The 13,255-nt window shown below is 48.4% G+C and overlaps 1 protein-coding gene across 9 annotated transcripts in view; it reads right to left on the reverse strand.

Moving 5' to 3' along the window:
• Positions 1-5,500: 5,500 nt before the first annotated feature.
• Ccdc136 (coiled-coil domain containing 136) overlaps positions 5,501-13,255 on the reverse strand; it is a 31,442-nt gene continuing 23,687 nt past the window's right edge. For 2 of the 9 annotated variants that reach the window (XM_051151823.1, XM_051151818.1), the window contains 3 exons: positions 11,958-12,239; positions 10,889-11,188; positions 5,502-5,853 (listed from right to left, as the gene is read on the reverse strand). In XM_051151823.1, coding sequence (XP_051007780.1) covers positions 5,743-5,853; positions 10,889-11,188; positions 11,958-12,239 — 693 coding nt within the window. In that variant the 3' untranslated portion in view covers positions 5,502-5,742. Of the gene's footprint in view, positions 5,854-9,003; positions 9,111-10,888; positions 11,189-11,957; positions 12,240-13,255 lie in introns of all 9 variants that reach the window. The other 7 variants (XM_051151825.1, XM_051151824.1, XM_051151819.1 and 4 more) reach the window with 6 other exon arrangements.

Consider the following 13,255-nt stretch of genomic DNA (forward strand, 5'->3'; position numbering starts at 1 on the left):
GGCCTAAACATACTGATCTGGTGTTGACAGAATTTTCTAGAGTTGGTGACAGGGCTGTTGACTCAGCCTAGGAGTCCTGGCTTCTAGCCTGGTGTATTGTCCACCTGTGAACTCAGAAAGGAAGTGTGTGTGTGTGTGTGTGTGTGTGTGTGTGTGTGTGTGTGTGGAGAGAGAGAGAGAGAGAGAGAGAGAGAGAGAGAGAGAGGCGGGGGAGGGGGAGAAGGAGGAAGCAGGGACGCTCACCAGGAGAGACTTAGTTCAAGGGGGCTTCCTTTACATTTTACAAGTAGAAAGCCCTTAAACCCTTACTTGGAACGCAAACCCAGGGGCACAGGGGAAAGATCAAGATTCCTGACCCTGACTCAGTGTCCCTGTCACTAGCCCACTTAGACTCACCCACCCAGAATGAAGCTGAGCTCAGGAAAAGGGTACCCAGTGAGTCACATTGTGTGCTGCCCGCCCCCCACCTCTGACTCAACCAAGCTGATGGAGGAAGGGAAAGGCTGCCCAGGTAGTACTAGGGAGCCCCCTGGGCAACAAGCCCATAAGGGCCACCCGGCAGACCCTCCCAGGGAAAGTAGGATTATGCCAAATAGCAGGAAGAGCCTGGCAGAGCAACCAAAGGAAATGTGACTGGGGCAAGTGGGCAGGGCCAGGGGCACAGTGGGCAGGAAAGGAAGGAAGGTAGGAGGCTCAAGAGGGTCAAGCCCACTAAGGCATGGGGGATGCTGACAACAGAAACTGAGACAATCATAACAACCTGCCTGCCACACACAAGGGACAGAGCTACACATGCATTGCGTATTAAGGAGGTGTCAGATGTCCTCTGCTTTCCCACCCTTCAAAATGAAGGAAGTGTGGCTTTGAAGGGGGACAGTCCTTAATTCAAAGCACATGATAGCTGAGGCTTGGGATGATTCTTCGACCTTATAGGTAAATCGTTTAACCTTATTCCTCTCCTCCCAGTCCTAGGGAAAAGGAAGGGGTTAATAAATGTCTTTAGGGTATCTTTCCCCAAGGGCAGAGCGAAAGCACTGCCCATTATGGACTTCAAAAGGAGTTTAGGGGCGTTGAGGGAGGTGCTTATGATTATGTCTCCATTTTTTTTCCCCCTCCTTACCTAATGAGGAGGCCTGGTCCTTAGGTAGGGGGAGGGGAGGAGAAGAGGAGTGAACAGAGAAGAGGAGGGAACAGAAACAGAAAAGGGACCTGTAGTGCATGATGTGTGTAGCAGGGGGTGCCCCTAGGGGCCCTGACAGTGACAGGAGAGGTATAAATAGCTAGGGCCCTGCAGCTCATGTTCTGTTGGCTGCCTGTGACGAGGTGCTCAGGAATGCCACTCTCCTGTTGGCAACACCCCCCCCCCCATCTCCCAAACTGTCATTTCCCTAATCCACCTTCATTCCAAACCCGGAGCAGGCCCAGCACTGAGCTCTCCTGTGGAGGGACTGCCTAGTTCTGGACACATAGCTGGGTCTCACAAGGGCAGTGGGTGTGTGTGTGCGCGCGTGTGTATGAAGGCAGACTTCTGACAACCAACTTGAGTAAGCTCTGCAGTGTTGTCTTTGTTGAAGAAACCAAACTATAGATCTGAACAGACTAGACTACTCTCTGAGCCACTGGAGAGGGAGAAGGGGGGTAGAGTGCGAGGAGCCAATCCATTACAGTCAGTCCCTCATGGCTCTCAGTCCTATGTTGTGGGTGGTATGGGAATCTCCAGGAGGAGTCTTTTGGGGTGGGAAAGCCAGCAAGGGGAGAGGGGCCTCCCAAAGATAGTGTCCCTTATGTCTCTTATGGTTTCTTCAATTCATGATCTCACTCCAGGAGATCCACGTGCAGGCCCCACAGGAGGGAGCGAATGGTCAGCAGAGCAGGGCACAGAGCGCCAATGAACGATTCCCGTCACCCCTCCTCCCCGAAACCTGAGCCTGTTGCTCTCCAGGATAAATCGGGGCCTGACTCAAGCCCCAGAAGCCTGTCCCAGTCAGGCTGCCTGCGCGCAGGCTGGTGACTCAGCCCTCAATATAGCCCATGAGTCCAGGCCCCAGCCTCAGCCATGCAGGCAGAACGGACCGTGCGCAATGTCATCCCAGGGCCCGCCAAGAGGGGCCCCCACCCTGAGAACAGCTAGTATGCTCCTCCCGCCAGCCAGGCAGAGGTCCCAAGAGGGGCTTTACAGGTGGTTTCATCAGAGTCTGAGAAGTGTTGGCTGGGACCGCAGGCTGTTTATAGCCCCCTGACTGCCTGTTGACCTATCTCAGGAGACCAAGTTGCCTGGCTTGCGTCTCACCTGGGCCTGCTGCTCCCATCAAGGGACACTGCCTCTCAGCCAGCAACAGTGGCCATTTGTAACTTGAGTTGAAGCCACTGAAATGAGTCAAATGGACCATGTTTGAAATTATTGGGTTTTGGAACCAGGGACATTGCTATGGCCACCTGGTTCTAAGACACCAGAGCAGGGATTCTGACAGTCAGTCATACTGTGTCTTGGTCTGGATGTCAGGCAGGGTGGTAGAGGGCAGAGACACATGGGTGCAATCCCAGTCTCTTTACTTCTAGCTCTGTAACCTTCAGTAGGTTACACAACTTTTTTGGGCCTCTATTTTCTCATCTGTATAATGGAGTTAATAGCATCCTCAAAGAATGTGAAAGATGAGAAGAAAAACAAAACAGGCAAACATAGATGGTGACTAGCATGGAGCCTGGCACTTATTAGGGGACTGACAGATCTCTGCTGCTACTGCTGCTAAGACAATAAATTCCTTCTGGGGAGTAGAGCTGTTCCTCACAGCGATGCTGGTTCCTCTCATTTCTTCCTTTCATCCCAATACTTATCCTGCCAGAAGCAGCAGTACTGTGCTCTTTAAAGACATCTTTCCTCTCTCCAACAGCAGCTGGTCCTTGGCGGTAGCGGCTGCTGTTACTCTGCAGGGGGACTGTAGGGCAGCCTGGTCTGCAGGCAATGGGTAGAAAGCAAGCAGCTATGCAGAAGGCAGTAGCTAGAGCTTTTCACTCTGACTGTACCCAAACTGGTGTGCCTGGCTGCAGGACTGTGGTTTTGAAGACACATTACTCAACTTAAAGCCAGTGCTTCTCTCTGTCTTTTTAAGCTAAGCCGTGTGACATCTAACAAAAAGAGACCCGTTTCACGTGCTCTGGGAACACAGGGTCAACAAGCTCCAAAGGCACTAAGTCTAAGCCAAACAAAGAGTGAAAGTGTTTTGGGTTTTGTTTGTTTATTTGTTTCCCCCTGACAGGGTTTCTCTGTGTAGGTTTGGCTGTCCTGGATTCAATTTGTAGACCAGGCTGGCCTCAAACACAAAGATCTGCCTGCCTCTGCCTCCTAAGTGCTGGGATTACAGGCGTGGGCCACCACACTCAGGCTTTGCTTTGTTTTTTTAATGTGTGTGTGTGTGTGTGTGTGTGTGTGTGTGTGTGTGTGTGTGTGTGTCTGTGTATGTGTGTCTGTGGACGCTTATTGAGGCCACAAGAAGTCAGATCTCCTGGAGTTTGACTTACAGGCAGTTGTGAGTTGCCCAACATGGGTGCTGGAAACTGAACTCAGGTCCTCTGAAATAACAGAAAGCACTCTTAGTTGCTGAACCATCTCTAGGGCAAGGATCTAAAATAAGGAGAGGGTCAGATGTCCTAAAGGGAACAACTGTTGTTTGTGGGGAAAGGTAGGGTACCTTTTGTCATTATTCAGGCTTATGGTCCAGGTCTCTTGACTAGATGGACTGACTACCAGAACTCGCCTTCTCTTCTAATTCCAAGTGATCTTGGTGGTCCGCAATATCATCTGAGCTACAAGCTACTGTTGCCATAGCATATGTGGCCCACAGAGTAAAGCCAAGCTACGAAGAAAACTCTCAAAGGAGTGGAGCTTCCAAGAAGACTTGAGACCAGCCAAGCTGCCTGGAAGAGGTTTAGAATACCTGAGGCACCTGGAAAGGACACTCTCCAAGCTGTTGAGCTGCCGGCAGGCTCCAGGTTCCCAGCTTTATGAGCTGCCACCCATGCTGGGGTGGGCTTTGGCGATGCAGCTGTCTTCAAGTCAATCCTGCTCCTATAAGTAACCCCAATTGAGCTCTTTGGTTCCTGGGGGGGGTCAGTCGGGGGTTCCCTATCTATGTGTTGTGAGTAAATGTGTGTGTTGCATCTCCCCCAGGAAAGGTTTGCCACACACACAGCAGAGGCAGACAGAGTGTCTCAAGGTCATAAAGGGCCATCTTGTTCACTGTAGCTTAAGGGAACAATTGGGGTTCTTGCCTGTGGAAAAATAACTCTTGAGACCAGCCAATCATAAAGGAAGAATTTCACAGGAGTGAAAGAGGAAGCTGCATAAATTATCCCAGCCATGCTGCTATCTCCTTTAAGACACATTCTTACTCTTCTGTTCACCCTTGGGCTGCAGGAGGCTGGCCTTTGAAAGACTGTATCACATCAGTTCACGGATCATTTCAGCAGAGGAGATGCCACTAGGATACAGGCTGATGGGAGAGAGAAGGGCACCAAACTTTCCACATTACCACAGATCTGACACAGCACTCCTGTCAGGGCCCCTTCTCAGGGCTCAAGCTTTTTAAAAGTATTACTTGTGTCTCGGGTGAGTGAAGGTACACACACTACGGTGTAAGTGCAGAGGTGAGAGAACAGCTTTCAGGAATCCGTTCTCACTCCACTGTGGGCTCAGAGAATTGACCTTAGGTCATCAGGCTGGCTCAGTATCCTAGTTAGCTTCAGCTTTCAACTTGACACAGCCTAAAGCCACCTGAGGGAGGACTGCCACCAGGCTTGGGGTTGCCTGTGACCGTGTGTCTGTTATGTGGTGTCTTGACTGCTGATTGATGTGTGAGGGCCCAGCCCATTTTGGGAAGTTGGGTTTGGGTTGCACAAGAAAGCTAGTAGAGGGAGCCAGGGAGCAAGTCAGCAAACAGCAATATTCCATGGGTTCTGGTTTGACATCATGTCCTGTCTTCCTTCAGTTGTGACCTAAAGTGTTAAGTCCCTTCTTCCTCCTCCATGCCAGGGTGGCAACAACTTCCTGTTGTTGTCTGGACCTGAGTACAATTTCCCCTTGGGTCTCCTGTCTTCTATGAATAATCACTTCATGAAATTCTTTTCAGTCCAAGCATCAAATGTCTTATTTGCTGCCAGGCTCTTGACTAATTAAAATGTCTCTACAACTGAATCTCTTGGGTTGAAAAGCTAAGCCACAAAGATCCCCATGAAGATCTTAGGGACATAAACTAAGAGGTCATTGCTACCCATTCCGCTCCCCCTGCTCCATATGCAGGGTACCCAGTTCACTCCATTTCTGTGTTCATAAGAGTTCCTTACGATAGGATTAAATAGGTATAGATCAATCTCTGTGATTCAGCTGGCAGCAGAAGGAGCCAACCTCATTTCTGAAAAGTCATATATAAAAGGCAGACTCTCGGGTGGCATGCTTGGTTGAAGGGCAATTGCTCTGTTCAGCATTATGTGAAGCATTTATTGAAGAAAAAGCCACACAGCATCTCGTGTAATTAGGTTGACATTTAATTACAAGTAACCCAGGTTCTTACACAAGGCAGGCGGTTGAGAGCCAGCAACTCCTATAATGCTTTCCAGTCTGAGTGGCTCAGGCAAAGGAGACAGGGACACATGGGTGGGGTGGGGGCTCTGGCACAGTGTGTTCTGCCCAAAGGTGAGGGTGGTGGCCTCTGGGAATTTGCCCTCTGTGCTGGCCCAGGTCTGCCATCACTCCATGTAGCAGTATTCTGTATCCTGCGGTCTCATGTTGGGTAACACATACAGAGCTACTGCTGCAATAGCCAAGAATACCACAGGCTTCCACATCCCAAACATGTTCTGTGGGGACCAAAGAAAAACAGTGAATTCCCAACCTTCTTTCTGAGCCCTTCCTTATGCCAGAAATCACCTGCCTGCTAGAGGGCATGCCTCAGGGACATTATTATGGCTTAGCCTCTCGCACCTCCTGGGTAACCATGGAAACTGTGTGGTCTTTTCACTCTGGCACCAGTAGGTTTGTGGCAGGATACTGTGTGTACCACCTAGGTTATTCCTGAATCTGTACTTGATTTGTCCCCGTGGGATAAGACAAGCCCCTGACGGCTGGGATGGCCTTATCACCTCTGAGAATGTGAGCGAAGCTGGCAGGAAAGAGGAATGTTATGAAAACACAGGGTCAAGATAAACAATCAAACAAACAAGACCCCACAAACGCTCACAGGCTACAGCAGTGAACTACACCTAACAGAGAAGAATGGAGAACTTGGCCTTTGAACTCCAATCAAGTGTGAGTACAGATCAGGGAGAGGATACTTAGTGCGCACAGTATCCAAAAGTTTTATTAACAAGACATGAATAAACTAATGGTATTAGTTACCAAGAGAGCTACTGAGGTTGAAGGTCCCATAAGCAGAACAGGATAACAGTATAATCTGCTGTATGGTGTGTCTTTCCAGTTACCTGGGGGCGAACCAATCAAAGGCGCTCAGAAGGGGAAGAGATCATAAATAAGCTCTGGGGATATAGTTCAGTTGGTAGAATACTTGCCCAGCATGTATGAAGCTCTGGACTTAATCACCAGAACCCCCAAACTCAAGTGTGGTGGCACACACATGTAACCCCAGTAATCCGGAGGTGGCAGCAGGAGGATCCGGAGTTTAAGGTCATCTTCCCCTACATATAACTTGAGGTCAGTATGGGCTACAAGAGACCCTGTCTAAAAGCCCACAAAGCAAAGCAGGGCAGGGAGGTGGGGCTAGGGAAGGAGCAGTCAAAGATATAAGAAACAGAAAGAAGATTTGGATTTTTTTTGTTCTGAGACAGGGACCAGCTCAGACTGGTCTCAAATGTCTCATCTTCCTGCCGCCCTGACTGACGTGGTGGGATTACAGGTACACGTGCTCCAACTCTGCCAAGAGTCTAACTTCAGACAGAACTGTTAATATCAATACTTATAGTCATATCCACTATGTCCTGGTTGTATACACTGTAGTTTCTCATATATAAAATGGCACATAAGTGCTTCCTCAGAGGATTGCTGCAGGGATTAAATCTGTCCATATATGGAGTGTGACTAGGAAGTGCCTGCCACACAGCACATGGTATTTAAGTGTGTGTGTGTGTGTGTATGTGTTTAGTACTTTAAAAATTAATCTTTTTCAATTAAAAAAAATTTATTACATCATTTGTTTATTTATTGGGAGGATGTTATGCATGGAGAGGTCAGAAGACAGCTTGTAGGAGCAAGTTCTCTGTTTCCACCGTATGGGTCCTGGGGACAAACTCAGGCAAGCCCTCCTGCTCCCTGAGCCATCCTGCTGGCAGCCTCTAAGGCGCTTTACGTGTGTTAACTCATCTGACTCTCACAGAAACTCTATGAGAAAGGCAGCTGTAATCTACCCTTATTTACCCGTGACGATGCTGAAGTGTAGATCACGTGTTTTGTTCCCTGGGACAAAGCTAACAGGAAGGGGTAGACTCAGTCAAGCTCCTATCACTACGGTGCCTAAAGATCTGGGCAGAAGCTGTACACTGAGGACCCTGCCTGGGCGCAGGGCTCAACAAAAGGCTCCCAAGAGAACCCTTAACTGCAGCTCCTTCCCTGTATTCTGATGGGCACGGTGGAGCCCGGCAAAAGCCTGTGGCTGAATCCCTTGCACCTCAGTCCACAGGGACTCAAGAGACCTCTGGAAGTATGTGGGGAGGGACAGGTATAAGGAGAGGTCCGCGTCATGAAGGGAGCTAAAGACTTCCATGAGAAACAACTGGAAAGGCCTAAAAGAAATAAAAGAGAAAAGCTGAAGGTTGTGAGAAGATTAAAAAGAAAGAGGAGGAAGCTGGGAGGGGAGGCAAGATGGCTCAGCAGCTAAAGTCCCTTGTTGCTTAGCTTGATGACCTGAGTTCCATCATTGGGACAGACAAGGCAGAAGGGAAAAACAAAACAAGGCAGACTCCCAGAAGAAATTGTCTTCCCACCTTCATATACCAGCTCCCCAAATAAATGTCATATTAAAAAAAAAAAAAAAAAAAAAAAAAAAAAAAGGACATGGCCAGGGCTGCCACCAACAAGAACTGCCGCTCTACAACTGTGAGCTCAGCCAACCATGCCTTGTTTAAAGAGGCGGAAGAGGAGGGGAGAGGAGATGTTGCAGAGAGAGTGTGAGAAGTCAAAAAAGAAGCACTTACAGGCTCCAGGAGGCAGGTGGAACCTCAGGTTCCTACCTGAGACCATCCAACAATCTTCATCCTAAACTGGCAATTCTGTCATCAGACTGGATTGAGTGAACAGGGCCCATGGAGAAGTGCCCAGGCCGCACCACTCAAGTTCCCCAGGGCATTTACATCCCTAATCATTGGGAACTTTTCACCAACATCGCATCCTCTCCAGAAGCCTGGTTTGTGAAGCCAATTACAGTGGAATCTGATCCCCCAAAGGAACAACAAAACAACTGTACATAATTTCCTGAGATTTTGTTGTAATTTTTCTGGTAACCAGAAGTTTAAGCTTCTGGGAACATCTAAGATGACATATATAGTACCACAGAGACTCAGTGCTACTTCCATCCAGGTGGAAGGACCAATTTAGAGTGCCCTCATGCAAAAGCTCCTGAGAGGATCAGCTCTTTAGACCTCCTCTCTCACCCTTAAACACAGGGCACAGTTTCCTCTGGGTTGAAACAATGGCAAAAGCTTGGCTCTGGGGTTAAACAGGGACAGAGCTCAGGTCTGCCTTGCAGGCAGACATCAGCTCATCAGAAGGAACTGGGCAGCTCTGCCATAGCAACAGAGATGTGCTTATCCAAGACAGAAACTCAAACTGTACATCTGGTAAGCACTCCAGCTACCTGTGCATTACATATATCATGACATGCTCAAAATAGCTTGTAGGCTTTGCAGCAAAAGAAAAGGCCAAAGCTCAGACCTGAGCATCCGCCTGCTGTGTAATGAGAGAAGGAAGAAGCTGAGGGGAGAGAGGAAGAGTACCAGTACCTGGGTTAGGACGATGTCTCGGCCCACCAGCACCAGAGCAGAGCTGATATGACCACCAGGCCTACAAGAGGCAGGGAGAAGATGGGGGGATCAGGGGCAGGGGATGGCTGCAACATGTCAAATGAAAAGCACAGGAAAGACCGGGAGACGAGTGGTTGTATGAAGAGACACAAACACACAAATTCAACAGGTAATGAGGATGAGAAAACAAAGGGAAAAGAGAAAAGAATCAAAGGTTAAAACCCACATAAGCTGGAGCAGTAGCATTTCTTCTCTGCTCCCAGAGCCTCGAGAGGAGCAGAGGGGTTCCTCATATTGGCGGCCTGTGACAGTTGCAAAACTGAGTTAAGCAGTAGATAGGTCCAAATTAGGCATCCGGACCGGTTTTCTCTCTAGTTGTGTACAGCTCATATCTTGTCAAGCAGAAGTTACTTGCACCTAGGTCTTCCTTGAGTCAGACACTCTGGAAAAGTGACGCGTCAAAGAGTACAAGTGGGCTTCCTTACAGGAATTGAGTTGATACTTTTCCTGGATCACTCCAGGAAGAGCCAGTCTTCAGCCAGGCCACCTGGCAGCCTTACTTTTCACCCATTTTAGTGGTATGCGGAGCTCTGGTTCCTGTGGTCCCCTAGGAATCTAATGCTCCTTGAGACAAAACGTACTACAATAAGCCAACAATGGAGATGGCTAGTTCTTTTGACAACAGCTTATAGAGAGGAACTGAATGTGTATGCAGTAATATGAATGCTGTAACAGTGTCTGCCAGATTCAGGACCCACTGGGGCAAAAGGACATATACACATGTTGATATCAACAACAATGTATTTGGCTTTCAAGTACAAAAGTCAAGCTTAGATTTAGAAAAGTGGTCCCTGGGGTCAAGAAATCCATGAGCTCTGAACCAGCTTGTAGCAGAATAAGTTTAAAAGAAATGCTGATCTCAGAAAGGGTAGAGTGACTCCTGTTTACAACCTATCTAGCAACACTCTACCTCACCATTAACAGAGAACTGTATACTGGATCATGAACTAGTAGTTAAGACTGAACTGCTAGAAAATTCTAGATATCTATAAAGTGCATGGGATAACCTATCACAAGAGACATTTTCTGTACAGTAAACTGGGGACTTAGTGACCAACTAGCCTCAGAGCAGGAATTCACACATACAGAGCTGATACATACCAATGGAAATGCATCAGTTATTAGAAGATGAAAATACTTCTGTAAGGAGCTAACTTACTCCTGTCACCTGCATATACCCCAAGACAACTCTCCTCCAGTCTCTCAAAGATCCAGGAACTAAAGGGTTAGAGCAGTGACTGGTGGTAGACTGGCCAGTGCCCCTGCTGTGTAGACTGCAACTTTGAACATCATCTCACCCATGTTCACTCCCGAGGTCCAACTCTCACATCCTACCACGTGAGATGCAAAACCCAGTGGGTGACACAAGCCACAGCACTAACAGGATGAGTTAAATCTCATAGAGTATCATGGAAAAACAGAATGAAGTGACTTGCTGAGGCTGGCAGAAATGTGTTGCACAGGAGGTACACCGTGGAGGCCCTTTGCATCAGGGAAAGGGATGAGGAGCCACTGCTGATACAGGGAGGTGATTGGGTGTCACAGTGTAAATGAAAGGACAGATGACCTCCACTTTGGTTCCAAGAAGAGACAGTCATTGTACACAGTGCTCCACAGCACGTCCAAGCCTGCCATTTTCCTCAGAAAGACTGCCCTCTTCAACCCCTTACCCAGTCCTGTGCCCATCAGCTGCTCCCGTGCCCCCTACTCTTTTACAAGGGTAACCCTGCAGGTCCAGTCCTGGGCAGCTGGCACCCTAACCCCAGGCTCATTTCCACTTGGTGCGGGCTTTGGCTGTGGTTACCTTTTTGCTCTCAGAAAGCTCAAGGGCTTTGCCCTTCTCGGCAGTCTCAGAGCACTCCTCCTCCTCCTCATCTTCTTCTTCATTGTCTTCCTTGTCCTCCCTTTCTTTGCACTCTTCGTAGTCTCCCTCCTCCTCTTCTGTTGACTCTTCCCTAGGACCTGCTGGCTTAGCAGCCAGCTCACACGGTTCTTTCTTGGCTTGTTTTTCATTCATTTTGGACTCTTCCATCTCTGTTTCCTCTTTCATTAGCTCATCTAATTTCCTCTGGCTGGCCTTGTAGTACAGCACCACCTCCAGACTCTGTGGGGTGGAGGCAGGCAGGGCGGGATGCTGTTATCTACAAAGAGCCTAACCCTCAAGACAAGGCCATACCACCTCCAGAGCACGCTACCTGTAACACATCCGAGTTCCCCTGTGCAGGACTGTATTTTGGAACTACAAGCTAATCTTCCCAAGAATAATGTGTAGGGCATGAGTCACATTTAGTTTGTTAAGCCACTTCAGGCAGATAACCATAATTCAAGGTTCTTGGGCTCTGCTCCTCAACTGTTGCTTCCTAACCCTTCCTGGCAATTCTTATCACAGCCGAACCTCTTGAGTAAACTCTTTTCTCTCCATCTGGTTGGCCTTTCCCTTGCTCATGTAACCCAGAAACAACAGGAGTCCCAAATATGGGCTTAGGCCAGTGAAAGCAGATGTTGGTAGCACCCAGCAAAGTGTTCAAGCTCTTATAAGGATGGAACTCTTGGGCCGTGGGCGGTGGTGGCACATGCCTTTAATCCCAGCACTCGGGAGGCAGAGGCAAGTGGATCTCCGTGAGTTCGAGCCCAGCCTTGTGTAGAGAGTTAGTCAAGGACAACCAAGGCTACACAGAGAGACCCTGTCTCAAAAAACTAAAAAAAAAAAAAAAAGAAGAAAGAAAGAAAGATGGAACTCTTGTAGACATTAGCGATACAAAAAGCGTAGTTCCTCAAAGTACCTTACTTGGCAGGAATTGTTAGTGGAAGTGGTGTTTCTTCCCAGGGGCTCCTCACCCACCTGACTCTTGGCTACTAAGGCTGCAACTCACCTTCTCTTTCTCAAAGCTGCTCTCTGATGTCTCTGAGCATGCCTTGCTCACCTTCTTATTTTTAACTCCATTGGCATTCTTGTTCATATTCTTATTGCAATTCTTCCCCCTGGCTTCTGAGCTAATGGAGGGCCTGTTTTCCTTGAGTTGGCGGAGTTCTTCCTGGCAGCACTGCAGCTGCCCCTCCAGCTGCTCCTGCACTGCCAGAAGCCGCCCCTGCTCATCCATGCTAGCCTGGTATTGCAGCTGCAGCTCCCGCAGCTTAGTCTGCAGCTCTTTGATCTGTTGGTAGTGGGACTCAGTTATCCACAGCAGTCCCACCCAGTCAACCCAGGTCCTCCTTAAGGAATCACTGCCTCACAAATCTCCCTGCTAAAGCTCACAAGGAAGTGGACAATAAGACATTCAAGTAGAGCCGGCCGTGGTGGTGCACGCCTTTAAACCTAGCACTTGGGAGGCAGAGGCAGGAGGATCTCTGTGAGTTCAAGGCCAGCCTGGTCTACAAAGAGAGTTCCAGGACAGCCAGGGCTATTACACAGAGAAAGCCTGTCTCAAAAAACAAACAAACAACAACAACAACAACAAAAAAAGCTCAAGTAGGCAATGAAACCTAAGCGATTTCACAGCTAGCTTCCCCTAAGTTGAGGTAACTGAGGGTCTGCTTGATAAAAAAGAATTTATTAATCCCAGCACTTGGGAGGCAGAGACAGGTGGATTGCTGTGAGCTCAAGGCCAGCCTGGTCTGCAAAGTGAGTCCAGGACAGCTAAGGCTACACAGAGAAACCCTGTCTCAGAAAAAAAATATTAAGTCAGTAAATATTACTATTATATTTTTGACCATGACCTGTCTGGGGAACAATTACAAGACAGGCACTGCTTCTGAACCTTAGGCATTTGTTATTATCTAATTCTCTTTCCAGTCTGTTCCTCTGATAGTTACTTAGAAAACTGTTGCATATCCCTGGCAGTATACAAGGCACCTGCGACTCCCTTCTGATAAGTTATAACTCTGTCCCCTAATCTCAGGTCTTGTCTTCCTGGGCTGATGGCAGCACATGGTCTGTTCAATAAGCACTAGTCAGTCTAGGCTCATGTAGCCATCACTCTTTGGGTCTGTCTCCCAGGCACGCATGCAGTGACTTGCACAGTGGGCAGTGAACCATGGCTGGTCAGAGCCCTGTCCTCAAAGTGCATATAATCTAGTTGGGGGAGGGAAAAAAGAAAAGACAATGCACTCAAAATAATGGAAGAATATTAGCAAGTAAAAAAATGCAGCTCTATTCAAGTGCTCTGGGGCA

The sequence above is a fragment of the Acomys russatus genome, chromosome 10 (assembly GCF_903995435.1).
Source record: "Acomys russatus chromosome 10, mAcoRus1.1, whole genome shotgun sequence".
Lineage (NCBI taxonomy): Eukaryota > Metazoa > Chordata > Mammalia > Rodentia > Muridae > Acomys > Acomys russatus.